General features: G+C 43.2%; 1 protein-coding gene across 2 annotated transcripts in view; it reads right to left on the minus strand.

Moving 5' to 3' along the window:
- GRM7 (glutamate metabotropic receptor 7) overlaps positions 1–21,638 on the minus strand; it is a 530,576-nt gene that overhangs the window by 42,725 nt on the left and 466,213 nt on the right. For both annotated transcript variants that reach the window (XM_063121528.1, XM_063121529.1), the window contains one exon: positions 5,053–5,299. In XM_063121528.1, the coding sequence (XP_062977598.1) occupies positions 5,053–5,299 (247 nt within the window). The remainder of the gene's footprint in view (positions 1–5,052; positions 5,300–21,638) is intronic.

Genomic DNA, 21,638 nt, shown 5'->3' on the forward strand with positions numbered 1-21,638 from the left:
AAAGACTGGTGTGATGTGGTCTCATTGGACGGTCCCTGTTGGCAAAAGTGCTGCCCAGTTTTGAACCAGCTGAAATTTGCTGCCTATGTTCTGCTCTGCTGTATGGTTTTAATTGTTGTGAACTGCTCAGACAGCTTCAGCTATTGAGCAATATAGGAATGTAATATATAAATAAATAAAAGTAATAAATAACATGGATGCTGCGGACATCCAGTTGGGTCCCCGGGGCAGTAGCCCCCATCACATCTGGCCCTCATGGACCCAACCTGATGCATTCAGCACGAGGGCAAACCCATGTCAAGCTCTCATGAGTTCCCACAAGTACTCAAGTGTGTGTCCGCTTTTGCATTAAGCGGCCTTTAAGACCACAATTGGAGTAGGGGGGGGGAAAGCCCAGAGGGGGGAAATGGTGGGTGGTTGTCAAGGGCTCGTGGGGGCTCGTGAGCGCTCAGGAGAGGCATGCACAGCATGGCTTGTTGGGGCAGACCGTGCAAGCAGGGAACGAGCACTCACAGGGTGCATGTGAGATGTGTTCATAAAACCCAAAATAAATAAATTAGTGGCCTTATTTGTCAAAGCACAGGACAGCTGAGTTGCCAGCTCTGTTGGCTACATGAGACATGGCTCCAAAGGGAAGGAGGCCTTGAACAAGTGTATAATACAATTTATAAGTACTGCTACCCCACCATCCAGAAGTCTCGAGAATGTTGACCCTCATGTCCCTGAATTTCTCCCCCCTCAACCCACACACACATCTCTTTGTTGTTAATGCCAATTCTAGGAGCAGCATGACAATAGTATTTTATAGTTAAATTACAGCTGGAGTAAACTATTGCTGTTTGAGATGATAGGTACAAAATAGAGACTGAAGATGAAGTACTACACAAGAGCCCTGTTCAGGTGTTTAAGAGGAGACATGAAGGCTCAAAGTGGGTACCTGGAGAGGGCCCTGCCTGCCTGCCCTGCCTTCTACATCTCTGGGTGCACCAGCCCTGCCCCATCAATTCATACGATGCCAAGGTATGAACAGGAGTTCTACTCATATGTGCTTGAATGTGCATAGATCTTCCAGTGAGCTCAGGAGCCCTGATAAGAGAGAACCCCTGTTCAGGCCATGCCAGCTCAACTTAACAAGGTCTGAACTGAGGGGAGGGAGGCAGCTGGAGACATGGGGTGGGGCTAGCATGGGTGGCCGCATCCTAGTACCCACTACGAGCCCTCACATGTTTCCTTGAATGCTTGAACAGAGTTAAGATGATGGTCTTGTGTTTCTTTCATTTGAATCTCAGATGCTCTATTATCAGCGCTTTACCTGCAGTCTATGTTTCATTAAAATATATTGTTTCTGGCTCTCTTTCCGTAATGCAATGCATTTAAATGCAATACCAATATACCTTTTTTTTAAAACAAACAAACTTTAAACAAAAAGAGCACAGATAGGCAATAGTTAGCTGTCATGATTTTTGGTCACCAAACACCCCAATGTTTGGAGGTACATGAATCTCCTGCTGGCAGTTCAGTATATATGTATTCAAATATGTAAAAATGGTTTTGTTCACGAATGTACAATCTGCATGAAGGAACAAATTGTTAAGCACTGTCATCCCACCACACATCTGACAGTAACCCTTGGAAACCAAATACGGCTCTTTCAGAACAGTTAGTGTCAAAATTAAGGGTCCAGATAGTCACTCTCCGGGCAAAAGAGATAGAAACGATTTGGCAGAGCGCACAGTCTTTGATGCGCTCCATCTTAAGCCTTTCCCACAGGCTGCAATTACCTGGAGCTATTTCTTCAATCTGTAATCAACATGCGTTTGTTTTAACCATTAGATACAAGATTTTAGCCCTTTCAGACTTTCTCCACACATACAGTGAACATGGGGAAGGGGAGGGGGATGGTCCCACCGCTCTGACATCACTGGCCCCCACCCCATCCTTATATACAAGATTAGAGCTGAAAGCCAAAAAAGGAGTGTCTATGCACATACAGCTTCATACTTGTTTGTGCTCCATGCAAACAGGAACACTGGGCATTTGAGATTCCTGATTGTGTGGAGCACCCATGTGCATGTAATTGCAACTTTTTCAGACTTTTGGCTCCACAAAGAAAGGCCAGAGATGGGACAAGTAGGTGAGGCCACTCTCTGCCCACCTCCACATGTTCAATGTCCGCATTTATTATTATTTATTACATTTCTATACCGCCCAATAGCCGGAGCTCTCTGGGCGGTTTACAAAAATTAAAACCATTCAAAGTATAAAACAATAGTATAAACAGTATATGGCTAATAGCAGCTTCAGTGGGGGTCAATCTGGACAGAACCAGGGGTAGGCAAATTCAGGAGGTCCAGGGGACCCCCAGAATAGGGTAGTATGGCGGAGAAATCCAATTGGTTCATATTTTAATACAAACCCATGGAATTTGCACTTTCTGAATTAATATACAAACCAGAACATAATTATCCTTCAGGTTTCCCACTCCTCCAAATTTTTCAGTGCAGTTCTTCAATGGAGAAATGCATCGGATATAGGAAAACTGTGCATAAAAATGCATACATTATCAATAAGTGCATACAAAAATGCATATAGCATTTTTGAACATAAAATGTATACACATTTCCATGCAGACTTCAAAACCAAAAAAATGTGCAGACAGATGCAGAAATGGGACGGAATGAACATGTGCTTCAAAACATTTGCAAATTGTAAAAAAAGTAAATGGAGCATCCATCCATCCTTAGCATAGAGAGCATCTGAAACGAGCCATGCTTAGGCACTGAAATGACATGTATCTTTTTCTAAAGAACATTGCCTCTGTAAATAAAGCAAAGCAACATAATAGATATTTTATTCACCTCCCTACTTTTGTTTTGCTACGTAAGAATTCATAATTATATCACACATTTACTAATTTTGTTTCATGTGAAAGCTAATGAAGAAACCATAATATTTAAAAATAACACAAAAGGCTCTGCCTGGAGGGTGGGGTATTGGGGATGGATCACGGACCATTATATGTGTGCAAGAAAGTTCCCATAAGTGTACAAAACCTTCCAACATTTTTTTTAGGGAGAGCTTCATTAATTTTAAAAGTCACTGTCTTAATGACATCTCGTTGATTGTAACACTAAACATACAAATTGGCTCTTGGCAATTTCCCTGGGAATTACACTCCTCTAAGAGAGGGAAAAAGTGAGATGATAAATGAAGTGCCATTTCAATCATGTTTTACCTATGGGATAGTCAGTGACAATGTAGCCTTCAGGCATCATGAGTAATAAGACAAAATTCTATGCATTAGCAGTATTTTATGATTTAACTTTTATTTTAAATATTTATAAACTACTTTTCTGGACCATGTGCACCCAGTTGAAGCAACCATAGTGATGGCATACAGTTTTTGGTCTTCTTTTGCATTTGCTTAAGAATTTGTCTTACTGGGTGTTTAAAAAAACAAAACTCAAAATGTACAGGCCTCGTGGTTGCAAAGGAACCATAATGGTAGCAGTGTCTACAAAAGTCAAGATATAAGTTTAAGAACTTTAATGCTTAGATGCCAAGTACATCTAAGCCAAGCCCATAAGATTGTCTTATGATTTTGATCATTTCAAACACACTCACAATGGCTTTTGATTTCCTTAACTGGTAAAGCAGCTGGGAGATTCCACTGGCCACAATGCAAAAGGCATAAGACCGACCACAACCCACAAGGCCCTGAAAATTGCTCCCTGAGATTAATTCTGCTTTACTATATGGCATTTCAACAACTGTTGACAACTATGACGAAGCTGTAGGGAGCGTTTAAAGACTCTTCTCTAATGAAGACAATCATCATCTGCTAAAACTTTTTCTAATATAATTTGCATCAAATTTGCATTTGCGCATAACATTCAAGTTGGCCTGAGTTAAGATTAAGGCTGTCAATCAAAATTGTTAATTTATCACCTGTCGATCTATTTAAATAAATATGCATAGTATCAAAACCTCCATGTAGTTTTCTTTTTGAGACTATTGAAGGAACAGTCTCATTCATCTTGATGCAAAAAGGTGACACTGCCACTCACGGCTTGAATAAAATGTCATCTTTTTGTTTGGGAATCAGGAAAGTATTACAGACGTATGGAACCAAAATGGCTTCTAAATGAACAAATTAAAGTCAAGTCCCACTGATTTCAACAAAGCATGGACAACTTCTGTTTCCTTAGTTCTTTGTGTTAGAAGGAAAGCCATAGTTATTGCATGATGACATGCAAAATACTGGCTGCTTTAGGATTCAAATCGAAAAAATAAATAGTTTATGTCTCTTGACACATTTAGCACAGAGATAGTATGGCCAGTGCAGCAATATAGCTTTGGATACTGCTTCACTGATGACTCAGTTGAAATTTTTGTTTTAAATTTATAATTAAAACTTTAGATGGTTAAGGGCCCAATCCTACACATATTGAGACGGAAAAAGGCCTACAACTCTTAGCTTGCCAGCATGGCTAGCTGTGGCACGCTGGGAGTTGTAGGCCTTTTTTTTGTCTAAAAGTTTTATCCGTACTTCTGGTATTTTTTCAACAAGTGTTTGCGCACAAGGGAAAATGCCCCAGCTGTGAATAACAGAAGTGTTGGTAAGTCAAGTGAGTGAGAGACAGAAAGGAGAGAGGCTACCCAGGTGTTGCTCTGCCTCTCCATTTAAGACCCTCAGTTATATGTGGTAGGTGTCTATGATTGCAGAGTGTAAGGGTCAAGTATTAAAGACTACTGTTAAGACTTAGAAGGCTATTCGTAAAAGGGATGGTGAGGCAAGAAGGAGGAACTGCTTGTGGTTTTGAAGAATAGCCCAGAGGGCTACTCCCAGTAGGAAGAGCCAAAGAGCATTGGAAAAAAAGAATGAATGTCATGAAAAGAGTATCCCACAGGGATCAAATATCTTTAGATATATCTGTGTATAAACTTCAGTAGAGGAGATAGGAACGTATGTGGGCTCTAAAAATAGGGCACTTCTCAACACAACCCATGTAAAGCACTGGCAAAGAAAGCAACAAACTTGGGACTACTTACTGTTAGGGTCTACATTTTCACAAAGTTCTGTTTTTGCCTCCCCATTGGGTCTGTCGCTGGTTTTGTGTGAAAGCCGCGATGACATGGTTGCTGCTGTCACTACTGCTTTGAAGCTGCGCTTCCGCTTCTGGACATTTAGTTCAGGGTGGAAGATGATGATGTACACTTTCGGCATATAAAGCATCCCCAGGGCCACTGAAGCACTTAAGTTCATGGATATTGTAAGTGTTGTAGTCTGTACGTAGACCTAGGAGACAGAACATATAAGGAAACTCTTTTAAAAAGAGAAGCAGGCAATAGCAGTTTGAGGTTGTTATTATTTTTCAAGGAGATGCCTCTTATCTTACTCAAGATTAGCGATGGGAGAACTCTCATAGACCTATGGATGGGAGAGCTAGAAAGGCTTTTGTAGACCTATGGATGGGAGAACTAGGGATGCTCTCGTAAATCTAGGGTTGGGAGAACTGGGCGTGCTTCAGGGATTTGGAAAAAAGCTCAACAGATCCTGCCCTCCATGTTCTCCAGATTACTGTTTCTTAATAGTAAACACTGATCTCCAGACAAATCTTGGAGGGACTTTGGGGAAGCAAATGGGGGGCATTTGGGATTTTATTATTTTGGGTAGCCTAGTCCCTTCTTCCCACTTGTGTTGGCGACTGACAGACGCAGGAGAGTTGTTATATACTGATTATGGATAAAATCCAAGATTTCTTCCTTTAAAAAAGTAGCACATAACAAAGAGGAATCAAACAGGAAGGCTCCCCCATCCCTGCTTTGCGCAAAAATCAGCAAAATATAATACTTCTTCATCCATTTACAATGAGACTAAGGGCTTTGCTAGACCTGCCGGCTTACGCCGGCAGGGAGGCAGGGCCAAGGCATGCTAATGTTAGCGCACCTCGCCCAGGCTTCCAGACGGCGGAGCCGCAGGGAGGACGCAAGCCCTGTGGCGTCTGCCTTTTTTTTTTAAAGGGGCCGCGGGTGGCCCGAAGACTCCGGGAAGGTAAGTGGCTTTTTTACTTTTTAAAAAAAAAACGGGGGGGGGGCAAAGGATGGGAGGGTGGGTGGCACGGGGGGAGGGCGGGTGCGATTGCGCCGCCACCGCCTGAGCAAGCAGCCGAGCGGCGCTTGCCCGGGCAATGCCCGGGATGGGGCAGCATTGCCCGGGCAAGCGCCGCTCGGCTGCTTGCTCGGGCGGCGAGCGGCGCGATTGCACCCGCCCTCCCCCGTGCCACCCACCCTCCCATCCTTCGCCCTCCCCTCTCTTCCCCCCCCCGCCGATGGGCACAGCGCTCCTATGAGCGCTATGCCAGGTCCGCGGCTTTTCGCGGCTCCTCACGAGTAAGCGAGGAGCCGCGAAAAGCCGCGGAAGTCTCCACACTTCCCCCAGCCCTGGCCTGAGGCCAGAGCTGGGGAAAAAGCGCGCCATAAGCGACTTAGCTTATGGCGCGCTAGACCAGGCCTCACTGCGGCCTGCCGCCGGATTCCCCTGTGCGTTATCTGGACGCACAGCAGGGAAACCGGGTTGGAAGGCGCGCTAAGGCCTGGTCTAGCAAGGCCCTAAGTATGTGTAATGAGAAATAAAACAACAGAGGGGCACTTTAACAGAAATAAAGGCAAGGGAGAAACTTTAAAAGAAACCAATGCAAGGCAAGAAACAAATGCAAGGGGGAAAGTGCCAGTCAGCCTCAAATAGACATTAAAATTAAGGAGTTGGATAATGGCCATCAGGCACAAGGGTCTCTTTGAATGTAAGTTTGAAATTTGTGTATTAAGCATGTATCATAATTATACCTAAATACACTGTATACCAGAATAAAGTTGACTTGTCCAGAGTGTGGTTTATGCTTCCGAATATTTTTTATTTGTGGCTTGAGGATATTCAGTGATAATGTTAGTGAGTAGTTCTGGATTTAAACATTAAGAACAACAGCTCCAGTTAGTTTGGCTCTCTCATCACAGGGTATCTTCACCAAATAAAGAGTTCCATTATTTTGGTAGCAATACCCCCAATTTCCTATCCTTCTTTCCTCTACCACCTCAGCAATATGACACAACATAAACTCTTCATTTCTTATGAAGCAGGGCATTATGGGAAAGACATGTAGATAAGGAAAGGCCTAAAAGTAAAGGAAGCTGCACAGTCTCGGCTGCCAGTAGAAAGTGCGTCTGAAGGCAAATTGTTCTCTCACATAGCTGAGGGACAAATTGCAGAACCTGCCCCAAAAGACGGGAGGGGGTGCTGAAAAAAATTGCAGGCTGGTCCCTTGCTGGCAATTGAATTGGACACTGCAGCAGGTACTGGAATGAAGTCTCTCTCTGTGTGTATGTGTGTGTAGGCTGAACCTTTGTAAAGTCATCAGGTTCCACCCCAAACCAGATTTCTCTGACATCCCTAGCACGAGCTAGCTCTGCCCTCTACAGATGCCATACACCATAGCCATGTTCCCAATGAAAATAAATCTCTCTACCATTTCCACACTGGGCCAGTGTGAGAAAAGGCTGTATGTGTGTAGAGGTCCTCCGTGCAAAAGGGAATCCCAATTGATTCCACGTACATTAGTGCACACATATAGCCAAATACGCAGACAGCAAGGAGACATTTCAACTGAGGGTGTCCCTGTGAAGGCTCACTCACATTCTCACAATGGAGAGATTGTGCGAACCTCCCACGTATTAGAATCGTCCATCACCAGATGATTGTGGGCATATTTGATCAGTGTGCATGCATACAAACAATGTTGAAAAAGAAGATAATTACAACTCCTCTGAGGTGCTCTAATGTAAGTCAAGAATAAAACCCACCTATTCCTATGTCATTCAGTCAGAAAGTTTCTTCTCATTTCCAAAATACACTAAACACTCCAGTCTAGTAAACTCATCAAACACTAAAGCATGATTTAAAGCATGTTTCCTGTTAAATTGTTTCCATCAAATAGGATAATTCTACATATACGCTGAGAGTTAAGTGGCTGGATGGGTCACCCACCTGTGCAGGTGTACAGCACTAAGGATGAAAAATTACTCTTTCATGTCACAGAGCACAGCCAACTTTAAGACGTTTTGCAAGCTTCATCAATCTGTTTAGTAGCTTAATCAACTAATGCTTTCATTGCAGGTTAACATTCCCCCTTGGTTATTCCATGGTGTTGAAATTAAAAGACATTCTGCCATTCAGCTTGCAGAGCTGTATTGGCTTAACCTTCCCAGTTGAATATTTTCATGACCTGTAGACAAAGCTAGCAGACATATTTGCATTTCAGAATGGTTGTATTTGGACATCATGCTAACACATGAAGAGAACGAGTCAAAGTGAGCCTCAGGCTCCCACATTCCCCCTTGTGGCCACAAGGAGACATTTTGGAGCTCTGTTGCCAAGCAGCTCCCATTTAGAGTAGGTTCTTACATCTGAAGTGGCAAAGAAGGGCACCCTATACTTCCGAGAATAATGAGTAGGAATTCCTGTGGATGAGTCGACAGGAATTAGCCCTCTGAGAACATTAAACAACCAGCTGTATAGCACAAAGTTCCTACAAAGTTAAAATATGAATATTTTTAAACTTCTCCATCCTCAGTTATTGTATTTATGTTAAATGTCCCTCTGAGTTCATCTAGCTGTCTCACACTCCCAGGAGCTATGAGGCCTGTGGATCTGGCAGATTTATGGGCTCTCCTCTCCCATCCAGGCCCACTGGGATGCCTCATCTCTTTCTCTCCATCTTCCTGAGGTCAGAGCTCAGACCTTGGGAGAGAAGCTGCATTGGAGCTTTCTGTAGGGAAGGGAAATTCCAGCCTGGATCTCCCCCTCCAACACTGTAGCTCTATCTATGATTTTGGAAAGTGAGGAGGGAGGACATAGCATACTATGATCCCTCAAACACCATCTAGAAACCATAGGATTGCTCCCTCAAAGTATTTTTTACAGTGCTTAATTCAATCAAGCGCCCAAAATAGATCCTAATACTTGAAACAGGATGGTGAGCTCTTTACCTAATGAAAACATGCCAAACCAGGCAGCCTTGTCCACCACCATCCCTGGGAAGCATGGCTTTGTAATGCATAATTGGCCAAATTAAATTCAGTCACGGAACCAGGAATTATCATGGAAGTTTCTACTCACTCTAAGAGTGAGTCTTTTGTTTGACCTCAGCGCAAGTGTAACTAAAGGAATTATCTCCTTTGTATCCTTTCTATGAATCCCTGTAATTGCCCATTAGCCCAGCCCCTTTGTGTGATCACAGTGCCCGGTGAATACCGGCACTCTGTGAGTTGGCCCAGGGTTGCGATGGCCCACTACAAGAGCTTTCCTCTTGCTTGCATTACCTTGCTGCCTTGACTGCCCAGATACAGCTTCACTTCCATTTCAGCAGTGCTGCCAACCACACTGGGAGCTTGCCAACATGGGAACATGCCATACCTGGATGGGTTGTTTCCAATCATGATGCCCCATGTGTTGCCAGGGATCTGCATGTCCTTGCCCCCACGAAGGGACATAGTCTTGATCTTATCAAGTTCCCCTGATTAAGCAGCCTAATTTCAGAGGATAAAAAAATGCTTCCTTCTGTCTGTTCGTGCATTCAAAACCCTCTATCACTGTGTATGAAATGCATACTGGCTAGGGGAGGAAGGCTGGGCACGGACAATTCAGTGTATTTTGGGTCCACGTCTGCATGTGTTCACCATAAGTCCATTTCATCCCTTTTTACAAACTAATCTGCCATTTTTTTAAAAAAAAGTATCAAGTCACATTTAAATACATAGTTAAATATGTATTGTTTTATTTAAAAATATTCTTTTGAAATGCATATTTCTGCACAGTGCCAACTCCAGGCTTTTGACGACCTTTGGGCAAGATGCCTTCGATCACACACACACACACACACACACACACACACACACACACACACACACACACAAATCTACCTCACCAACAGCTGCTATTTCCACATACCCTCTTCTCATCATTGCTACTTGCTTGACCGGCAGAAAAGCAAGGGAGCCAGTAGGCAGTGGCATCTATTGTCCCTCTTTCTAATCCCCACCATTGTCTGGACCAGAGCAAGAGGCAAGCGAACAAGCAGGTTGCAATTTGCCGGGGGAGCAATTCCGGGGGCTCTTGTTATTGAGCCCCTGCTGGGATGTGGGTTCTTGGCAGCATAACTATCCTTGATACTGAGCCTGCTTCTAAATGTATTTTGATAGGGCTTTTAAGCAAAGAAAATAAAATTGAGGAGTTTGAATTCTGATGGATAAGAACATAAGAACAGCCATGTTGGATCAGACCAAGGGTCCATCTAGTCCAGCACTCTGTTCACACAGTGGCAAACCAGCCATTGTCCAGGGATGAACAAGCAGGACATGGTGCAACAGCACCCTCCCACCCATGTTCCCCAGCATACTTTTGTTCTAATCTGCCCATTGCTCTAGGAGGTGTGGATCAGGCCACTTTACGTTAGAATGTGAAAAGGTCAAATTCCTCAGGCATCTTTACACATGGCTCAATTCATCATTGCCACAATCCACCGGAGCTTTTAGCACATCAAAGATGTCTAACTGCTTCCAGACCAACCACTTAACAGAATAGACTTTAAAGCACTATGCCATTTCTTGCTGCTTCGTAAGAAAAGCAAGAAAACAAGTAGTCCCATATGAAAAAAAAAATGAGCAAGTACAAAACATGTACGTTTGATGTTTTTCATGCCTTGCTCACATGAATAATACACTGTGGAATTGGGTTCTTAAAAACATTTTGAAATTTTACTCTAACTCTCTTTTTGAAAAAAAGTTATGTCAAACTGAAATCAAGAACACATCAAACTTTAGTGAAGTACATTAGTGACAATAACACCCTGAGGATATCATTCAGATGCAAAGGTATCTAGATTTGATCATTTACTTTACATAAAATATTTCAATTTGAATTTCCATGTGTGCCACAATCTCACGTTCTCCATGCAAATGATACAAAATTACCTTAAAATGCTGCAAATAGCCTTAAAAGTGCAGCTGCATTAACTTGAAACTTTGTGCAGCACATATGGCACCAAATAGACAATTTTAACAGCTAAAGGCCTTGTGGATCAGGTCCTTGTGGAATTGTACTATGAAATACCAAGACGTTGAGACATCATATTCTATTCATGCACTGCCACTATTTCACCATAAAAGCTTATAGAGAGAAGAAGCTATAAAGCTGTAAATACTTTACTGCAGGGTCAAATGTGACAATTGCCACCATCCAAGAACAAATTACTTTTTGTGCTAACACTTTTAAAAGAAGTATCATTCAGTAGATTGTTTTTCCTTGTGACTTTCATTGTCTGAGATAGTTTGTTCTTATTTGATAGAAATGGGTAGCACAAATTACTGTCTCTTTATGGGGCTTCACCACTCAGTTGAATCAATAGGTCTTTGTGACACTGTCAATTGTCTACTTAATTTATTATTATTATTATTATTATTATTATTATTATCATTATCATCCTCCTCCTCCTCCTCTCTTTAAGACTAGAAATCCTTTCAAGGTGGTTTACAAGTAAAATCAAAATACATTCATAACATACCATATCACAATATTAAAACATATGTTATTAGGATTCTTCCCAATCGGCAGCTGATGGTAGATGGTCTTGAAGCCAAAGAAGAGCAGGGTCCTGACACTGCCTTTTACTACACACTAGTACTCCTTTGATTACTTGTGGTTTGTCATATAGCTTTGTCAGTTTTCCCAACTGTAAGCATGGAAACTTTTCTACTTAAAAAGACTCTAAGCAGACAATCCAGCAAAACTTATGTTCTGCAGAAGATTTCTCCAATTTAATTATCTGAGAAATGTCTAGTATATTAAGAAGAAAAAACAACTTGCCAAAAATCTCCACCATCACACCCTTTCATCTCTCCCCCCACCCCATATTTCTGGCTCCAGAGATCCAGTCCTGAGGATAGTTTCATATGTTATAAACTGTGAGTACCCAAGTCCATTTTGGATGCATTCAAGTAAATCTCATTCCATTCCGTGGCTTTTGATAGCATAATCATTTCCCAACATTTAAGAAGTTTGTGCTGTAGGTATTAGGAATAGGGTAAATATGAAGGCTACTCTATATTATTCCTTATTCAGTGATAGACACTTCTGAACATCCATATTTCCTCCTTTCACATGCTGAGAAGTGTTGCTTCTTAGCTGGAATTATGTTACAAGAAGACTATACTTCCCAGAAGTAAGCTGAAGATTTTCTAAGCTGTTCTTTCCTTTGCAAAAAGAAAAAAGAAAGACTTTGAGCCTATTCAGACTCTGTTTTGACATCTCTGAAAAGTGTAGTTTGTTTGTGTTTTAATATCAGAGTCAAACAACATGCAACACAAAACCATGTTAAACTTGTGGTTTAATGTTTCATGCTGTGTATATCTTTTGTTTAAAAAATGAAAATAGCAGTCACAGGGGAACTCAATCAGAATCAGGGCTGTCATTTCCGGGGGTGGAGGAGGGTCTCTAGAACCATAATGCAGGAGGAAATGGGTCCTGTCTCCATGAGGTGTGGTCTTCATGATACCTAGGGTGATCATATGAAAAGGAGGACAGGGCTCCTGTATCTTTAACAGTTGCATAGAAAAGGGAATTTCAGCAGGTGTCATTTGTATATATGAAGAACCTGGTGAAATTCCCTCTTTATCACAGCAGCTAAAGCTGCAGGAGCTATACTAGAGTGACCAGATTTAAAAGAGGACAGGGCACCTGCAGCTTTAACTGATGTGATGAAGAGGAAATTTCACCAGGTTCTCCATATAGACAAATGACACCTGCTGAAATTCCCTTTTCAATACAACTGTTAAAGATACAGGAGCCCTGTCCTCCTTTCCATATGGTCACCCTATGATACCCTCTCCAGTAGGTACACATAATTTGGGTTTTATAAAAGATACACATGTCATGAGTACCTTGGATATCATTTAGCAGGATAGATGAGGAGAAGCAGCAGCAGCAGCTTCTTAAAAGAAAACAAACTTCCCAGAGCTTGAGGCCCAAGCAGGTCTAGAACACTTCACTGCAGACAACTGAAAACTTGGAAAGATGTTCAGTCAGATGCTTCAGCTACTGCTTTTCCTGTTCTCTTCCTCTCCATAAATTAGGGCGACCATATGCAAAGGAGGACAGGGCTCCTGTATCTTTAACAGTTGCATATAAAAGGGAATTTCAGTAGGTGTCATTTGTATGCATATTGCACCTGGTGAAATTTCCTCTTCATCACAACAGTTAAAGCTTCAGGAACTATACTGCAGCTATACTGTGACCAGATTTAAAAGAGGGCAGGGCACCTGCAGCTTTAACTGTTGTGATGAAGAGGGAATTTCACCAGGTTCTCCATATATACAAATTACACCTGCTGAAATTCCCTTTTCAATACAACTGTTAAAGATACAGGAGCCCTGTCCTCCTTTGCATATGGTCACCCTACCATAAATTGATAAGTCAGGGAGAGGGAAATCTGACAGACAAGAATATGATGCATTTAATCCCACCTCTAGTGCTCTGACATATGAGGCCCTGTGGAAGTGAGAGGTCTAACACTGGTATTACCAGTCTGCTGCCACCACTTGAGGTATTTCTTTTATTTCTCTTAATAACACCATGGGAACTATATTGCTACTGCATAAACTGCCAGCTCCAGTTCATGAGGCATTAACCTCTACTAAGCCACCTGGATGAAATTACAAACTTTAAATTCATGTGGCTTGAATGAAGAGCTTGAATTTTTGCTACTACTGTGACTCAGCAATTACTTGCAAATCCCCTCCCCCAATAGCAGCAGTGTCTCCTGATTAGACCTTGTACTTATCAAAGCCACGTGGAAACACATGGCAGAGCTCAGAAAAATGAAAAAAAAAAATAATGATTAAAAAATGAACAAGACTATAAGGTGGGTCTTAAAATTGTGTTCTTTCCAGTCGCCAATCATAGAATCATAGAATCATAGAATAACAGAGTTGGAAGGGGCCTACAAGGCCATCGAGTCCAACCCCCTGCTCAATGCAGGAATCCACCCTAAAGCATCCCTGACAGATGCTTGTCCAGCTGCCTCTTGAAGGCCTCTAGTGTGGGAGAGCCCACAACCTCCCTAGGTAACTGATTCCATTGTCGCACTGCTCTAACAGTCAGGAAGTTTTTCCTGATGTCCAACTGGAATCTGGCTTCCTTTAACTTGAGCCCGTTATTCCGTGTCCTGCACTCTGGGAGGGTCGAGAAGAGATCCTGGCCCTCCTCTGTGTGACAACCTTCTAAGTATTTGAAGAGTACTATCATGTCTCCCCTCAATCTTCTCTTCTCCAGGCTAAACATGCCCAGTTCTTTCAGTCTCTCTTCATAGGGCTTTGTTTCCAGACCCCTGATCATCCTGGTTGCCCTCCTCTGAACACGCTCCAGCTTGTCTGCGTCCTTCTTGAATTGTGGAGACCAGAACTGGACGCAATACTCTAGATGAGGCCTAACCAGGGCTGAATAGAGAGGAACCAGTACCTCACGTGATTTGGAAGCTATACTTCTATTAATGCAGCCCAAAATAGCATTGGCCTTTCTTGCAGCCATATCGCACTGTTGGCTCATATTCAGCTTGTAATCTACAACAATTCCAAGATCCTTCTCGTTTGTAGTATTGCTGAGCCAAGTATCCCCCATCTTGTAACTGTGCCTTTGGTTTCTATTTCCTAAATGTAGAACTTGGCATTTATCCCTATTAAATTACATCCTGTTGTTTTCAGCCCAGCACTCCAGCCTATCAAGATCACTTTGAAGTTTGTTTCTGTCTTCCAGGGTATTAGCTATCCCACCCAATTTTGTGTCATCTGCAAATTTGATCAGCGTTCCCTGCACCTCCTCGTCCAAATCATTAATAAAAATGTTGAAGAGCCCTGAGCCCTGTGGTACCCCACTCGTTGCCTCTCCCCAGTTTGAGAAGGTTCCATTGATAAGTACTCTTTGAGTGCGATTCTGTAGCCAATTGTGAATCCACCTAATAGTTGTTCCATCTAGCCCACTTTTAGCTAATTTGTTAATCAGAATGTCATGTGGTATTTTGTCAAAAGCTTTGCTGAAGTCAAGATATATGACCTCCACAGCGTTCCCACGGTCCACAAGGGAGGTTACCCTATCAAAATATGAGATCAAATTTGTCTGACAGGACTTGTTCTTGATAAATCCATGTTGGCTTCTAGTGATCACCGCATTGATTTCAAGGTGTTTACAGATTGACTTCTTTATAATCTGCTCCAGAATTTTCCCAGGGATGGATGTCAGACTGACTGGTCTGTAGTTCCCAGGTTCCTCCTTTTTGCCCTTTTTGAAGATAGGGACAACGTTAGCCCTCCTCCAGTCGTGCAGCACCTCACCTGTCTTCCATGATTTTGCAAAGATAATAGACAAAGGTTCTGAGAGTTCTTCCGCTATCTCCTTCATTAATCTAGGATGCAGTTCATCGGGCCCAGTTCTTTGTCATCTGTTATCAATTTGCCATCCTCATTAAGCAGTTGAACCACCATTTCTTTCCTCTATCTTTACTACTCACATATCTGAAGAAAGCCTTTTTATTGCTTTTAGCATCCCTGGCTAATCTCAGCTCATTCTGAGCTTTAGCCTTCCTGACGCCATTTCGGCTCTTCTGCGCCACTTGTCTGTACTCTTCTTTTGTAGCCTGGCCTTCCTTCCATTTCCTATATGTATCCCTTTTTGTTTTCAGGTCATCTCTAAGCTTTTTGTGGAGCCACATTGGTTTCCTCTGTTGTCTTCTATCTTTTCTCCTTGTTGGAATTGTTTGTAACTGTGCCTTTAAAATTTCCTTTTTTAAATACTCCCACCCATCCTGCTCTCCTTTTCTCATTAGGCTCATTTGCCACAGGACCTTACTTATCATAGTTCTGAGTTTATTAAAATCAGTTTTGCTAAAATCCAGAGTACGTGTATGGCTACACTCAACTTTTGTCTCCTTCATAATCAAGAATTCAAGTATGACGTGGTCACTTTCCCCCAGAGTTCCCGTAACTGCCACTTTATCCACTAAGTCATCCCTATTGGTCAATATCAAGTCAAGGATTGCCGATCCTCTAGTTCCTTCCTCCACTTTCTGTAGGAGACAATTATTTTGCTAGAGAGAATTCTGCAGTCATCCTCTAACAAGTAAAAAATTGTATGTCATATATTCGTAAAAATGATTTGTATATGATTTTATCGTTGATATGTGTCTTCATGTAGTAGTAGTAGTAGTAATAATAATGATGTTTTAGAACTTACTTACTGGCATAGCCCCTTGAGGCAATGTGCCCAATTAGCTTTTCATATACTAACACATTTCAATGGTATGTGTTGTCCTGTAATTACAATTGTATCTTATTGTATTTTAATACTGCAACCTCTGGAAGAAGGCCTTTGAGAGGATACAGGCCGAAATGCATTCGGCTTTTTAATAAAAATATTTGCATCCTGAGAATTTTGGTTTTGACCTCCACTAAGACACAGTGGATGAATAACAACACTTTTCTTTACTTAATAAGTAGTGGTAACAGATCATTTAATTCAAAGCCAAGTAATGTAATAAAAACAGCACCCAGACAGAGAAATATCAAAGTTATTTTCTCTCTCAGCTTCCAACATTTCCCCTTAACTGCCTTTGGAACCCCAACTGTCATAGCTACCCTCAGAACCCCACTGACCAATTCTATCTCAGCCAAGAATCCCAATCTCAATGCAGCTCTACCATCAGTACAGCTCATCTCAGCAGAACTATAATAAATCAACAGTACCCCATTTCGCCACAAAGAGGACAAGAATTCTGCTAGCTCTCATTGTTGCTGTTGTTATATTTGCAAAAGCAGTCACAGCTTTCAGTGACATCTTGGTGCTTGTTCCAGTTTTACTACTTGTACATTCACTTAGCACAAGGCATGTCCCAAGGGAAACACCTATCACTGTCTACAAGAAATGGCATAAGGTATTTAAAAAACACAACATCGTTTCTATTGCACATAGTTGTGTGGTAGCAGATGGAAGCCTCACCTCCATGCCTAGACAGCTCTGTCATGTTTGTTCCATATGTTTTTAAAGTTTTGAACTCTTTTCTACCCTTATACCTGAAGCAATGAAGAGAGGGAATGGAAAGGAATGCATGCAATACAATCATTTTCATCCAGACATTTCTGATTTCAACGCTTCATTATTATGAACTTGCATTATGTCCTCCAGCTGCCTATTGCATAAAATTTTATCCTTTATTTTTCTCATGGATGACAACTTTATTCAGGCATTCAATCACCTGAAAAATTAGGATTGTGTCAGGGAGAGAGAGAGAGAATGGAATTAATTTCCAGATTACTTGTTATTGTTGTTGTTATTAGCTCCTGGAATAATTAAAATTTCTTTATAGCTTTAGTGTTAATCAAAGGTTAAGGTTATTACAATACTACCAGATTTGAAAGGCATTACCATACCACTAGATGGAATTGTGTTAACAGGGCCTTTAAGGCCTCCATTGGTATGGGGGGAGGAACACACAATTTCCCAAGGCTACAAAAATTGTGCATTTCCCCCTTTCACACCAATGGTAGCTGCCATTAATGTGAAAGAAGGTATTGTGCAATTACTGGAGCCTCTGGAAATTGAACACTTCCCCCTTTCACACCAATGGCGGCCACCATTAACATGGAAGGGGTGAAATGCACATTTCTGGCAGTGGCTTTGGGGTGCTGCTGAGCGCTTGCTGAGGCCTACCGAGCGCTCAGCAGAGGTCCACACTAGTTGCAGGGACCACAGACCCAGTCGGGTGCTTGTGACAACCCAAGTGAAGTGTTTGAGTTAGAGGAGTGAAATTTCTGAAGGTGCAAGAGGTTGGGAGGGAGCATATCACTTCTTGGCCACAAAGTACCCCAGACTGCAAAGACATTATGCTATTCGATAAATCACCCTTTTCTCCTTTTTATACAAATCCATGATAAACATTCCAAAACTTTTCTATATTTCTGAAACCATGAGAGCTGGCATAAAGGGTAGGCATGGTGGGGCACCTGCTCAAGGGCCCACGCCCAAGCAGGGACCCACTGACAAAAGGCCCCTTGTCTTGTTCTTCTTCCTCACCATTGCAGCCTGCTTCTTCACCTGCCTCTCACTCTCACAACAGGGATGGTGAGAAAGAGGAGCAGTAGATGCCATGGCCTATTTGCTCACTGCTATGTGTCAAGTGGCAGCAATGATGAGAAAGGGGGTGAGGAGCAAGAGCAGGTGGTGGCAATGGGAGCGAGAAGGTAAAGACACTGAGGGAGGGGGGCATTGCCCCTAGAGCCAGCACCCCTAGAGCCTTTAGGGAGCGCAGTCGGGGGTGGAGCGGGGAGTGAGTGGGACTCCTCGGCACCCCTAGAGCCAGCACCGCCAGCAGCAGGTTGAACTCAATGGCCTTGTAGGCACAGGGGGTTCAGAGGGTTCCGCTGAACCCCCTAATGTGCTGCCACCGCCATGTTCCCCCCCCCGTCACATCCCCTATGGCAGTTTCTTCTCAGAAAGTCCCACTCCGTTGGGCTTGCTCCCAAGGAGGCGCGCCTGGCAGGGCAGCTTGGTGATGGAGAGGAGTGGAAGTTAGGAAGTTGCGCTCTGGAAGGAGGAGGAGGAGGAGGAGGAGGAGGAGGGCGGCGGCAGCGTTTGGTTCCCGCAGGCCGGCGCCCTCCGCCTGCTGATCCCGGGAGGAAACCAGGGCGCCCCGCCCGCATTTGCATCCATAAACGCTTGGAAGCCGAGAGGGAAAGAAGCGGGAAGAGCGCGCGCAAGGCGAGGCGAGGTGAGGCAGGCGCCCCCACGCCAGGCCCGGGGCATGCCCACTCTTCCCAGGCTGCCTGCGCCTTTAAGGAGCGCAGTCAGGGGCGGAGCGGGGAGTGTCCCGGGCAGGCGCTGGAGGTTGTGCGGACGGCGGAGTGAGTGGGACTCCTTGGGACCGCGGCGGCAGCAGCGGCGAACCGGGCTTCGGGTGGGCCTGCGGGGAGGAAGCCAGAATGGACTGGGGCACGGAGCTCTGGGTAAGCGAGGGGGCCGCCGGCCAGGCCGGGCTGGGCGCCGCTCTCCTGTCTGTGGGGCGCTGCTCTCCATTTCCTGATGCGCCCCCAGATTTCTCTGCTCCCTCCCGCTTGTTCGTGCTTTTCCTCCCTGCCCACATTCCCTCCCCATCTGACCACTTGCCTTCTTCCTTCCCAACCCAGGTCGATAATTTCGAGACTCGCCTTTGCTTTAAAGCTTGGTCTCTTCCCCGACCACAAATTTCTTCCCTTCCCAGATCCTAGTAGCCTCCTCTGCACCAAATTTCCCCCTTCCCTGCTGCTTTAGTTCCCTCACCCCCCAAAATATATCTTTGGTGGTTGCTAACACTGCCTCTCCTCGCCCTGGGCTCTTTCCCATCCTTGTTCCATCCCACTTCTTGTTTGGCGACCCTCTTGCTCCTCTCCCTCTCCGGCCCCTTTTATGAGAAACTTTTTTCTCCCTGGTGGAGGGAATCGTGCGTAGGGCCCTCACCCCCACCCCACCATGAGTAGTGAATATAAATCTTCCCAGATCACAAGGTGATCTACTTTGAGCTTGTACAGCACCATGTACATTGATGGTGCTATATAAATAATAATAATAATAATAATAATAATAATAATAATAATAATAATAATAATAATAATAATTGTAGGAGGAATATCCCTATTAACACCGTTTGACTTTCTTTGGACCACCTGGAAGAAAGAGGAGGCACTTTCACATTTTTGAGCTTCACTATTTAAAGCTGTAGTTAAGGCTTCAATCTTAAATATAGCTTGTGTGAGTCTTGCAGCTCCATCCCATTCTATGCATATTTAATTTGGATTGCAGGTTTAAGGTGTGATCCTAAGCATTGAACTAAATGGGGATTATTTGAATAAACATGCTTAGACTTGCACTGTAAGTGTGAAATTCTGGTCAGAATTATGCGCACACTAGTCAGCTCCATTCAACTCATTGGGCTTTATTTCTAAGTTGAAATACCACATTGTATGAGTGAGAGCAAAAAAATTTGCAATTATAATATCCAAGATGCAAGAATATAATGTTTGGATTTAAGTGTATGTGCCTATTTTTAAAGTTAGTCTTAATATCTCTGAATATCTCATGGAAATAGTTTCCTGGTGCGGTTTGTTTAATTTAATGGAGAAGAATTCTATGGATAGCTACTAGTCAGGGTGGCTATGCAGAGCCTCCATGTTCAAAGGCAATCCAAAGGCTGTCAAATACCAGTTCCTGGGGATCAGGCCACAGCGGAAGGAGGGTGGTGCCTCCATGTCCAGCTTGTGGGTTTCCCAGAGGCACCATTGGCTACAGTGGGAGGAAGATCACAGATATGACTAGCTGGGGTCTTTAGCAGGGCTCTTCTTACATTCTTAACAATCTCCTCGCCATTTCCTCTGTTTGCTGCTGGCATAGCCATTTTCCTTCATAAATGTTGGGGGAATGTAGACAGGTGAATGGAGTTGTGCTTGTGAGTGCCCTGCATCTGCCCTCGCACCCTGGAGTCACTGAGGGCAGAAGATCATAGCCAGAATTCTGATCCGAATATTCAATCAATGTTTACCTTAAAAAAAACAACCCCTGGCTGAACCCCCTAATGAAATGTGCTGCGCACGCCTATGCTTGTAGGCCCCTTCCAACTCTACTATTCTATGATTCTATGGTTCTACCCTTGATGTCAGCCTTGTTGGGAGGGTGGGAGGAAGCAACGTTTTAGATAAGTTGGGCCCATGCTATTTATCAAGTAATGATCCTGGATATTCTTCTTGCACCCCAAACCTAAATGGATTCTCACTCACCTGCGGGGATGTTACAGGTAACCGCTATAGCAGTTGAATAATATATTTCCAACACAGAATTTGGTATTTCTATTTGTGCACCTCCTTTTTTTAACACTGGTAGCATTGAACACCTCCACCAGGCTACTGCTGGGGTGTTGTGTGTTTTGGGGTGTTTTTGAAATGGCAATTGCACTGCAAAGCAGCACTAAGTAGTTTGCTATGTCTGAGCATAGCTTACTAAGTTTTACCAATGTCTAAAGATGGCACCCAGGGGACATTTGATAAACAAATGATAGTAGTTATGATGATTGCCGCTATTACTGTACAAAATAACAAGGCATGCAAATAGCCTCTCTGAAGTTTCCATGGGAATGTCAGGGTAGAATTTGCACCACCTGATTGTCAATTCTGTGCTTTGTAATTAAACAAAAGGTGATATTCTCGGTAGAGACAAGAAAATGGCAAGCTATTTTCACCATATTCACTCTTTAACACTTCGTAATACTGCATGTCGGACAGCAGGCATACTGATTTGCTATTAAACCAAAGAAGGTACGCACAGGGATTGTATTAGTATGATAAGTTGCATGATTAAAAAGTATAATAGAGGCAGGCTAGAAATGACATATCCTGTACCGTAATCATAGGTAGGTGTTATATTCCTTTTTTCTTTTCTTTTTAAATACATAGTTGGTTGGGAGCTATAAGAGGTTGCTAATTCTGGGCAGAACAGAACCCTGGTTCTTCCAATATGG

This window comes from Elgaria multicarinata, chromosome 3 (genome assembly GCF_023053635.1).
Source record: "Elgaria multicarinata webbii isolate HBS135686 ecotype San Diego chromosome 3, rElgMul1.1.pri, whole genome shotgun sequence".
NCBI classification, from domain to species: domain Eukaryota; kingdom Metazoa; phylum Chordata; class Lepidosauria; order Squamata; family Anguidae; genus Elgaria; species Elgaria multicarinata.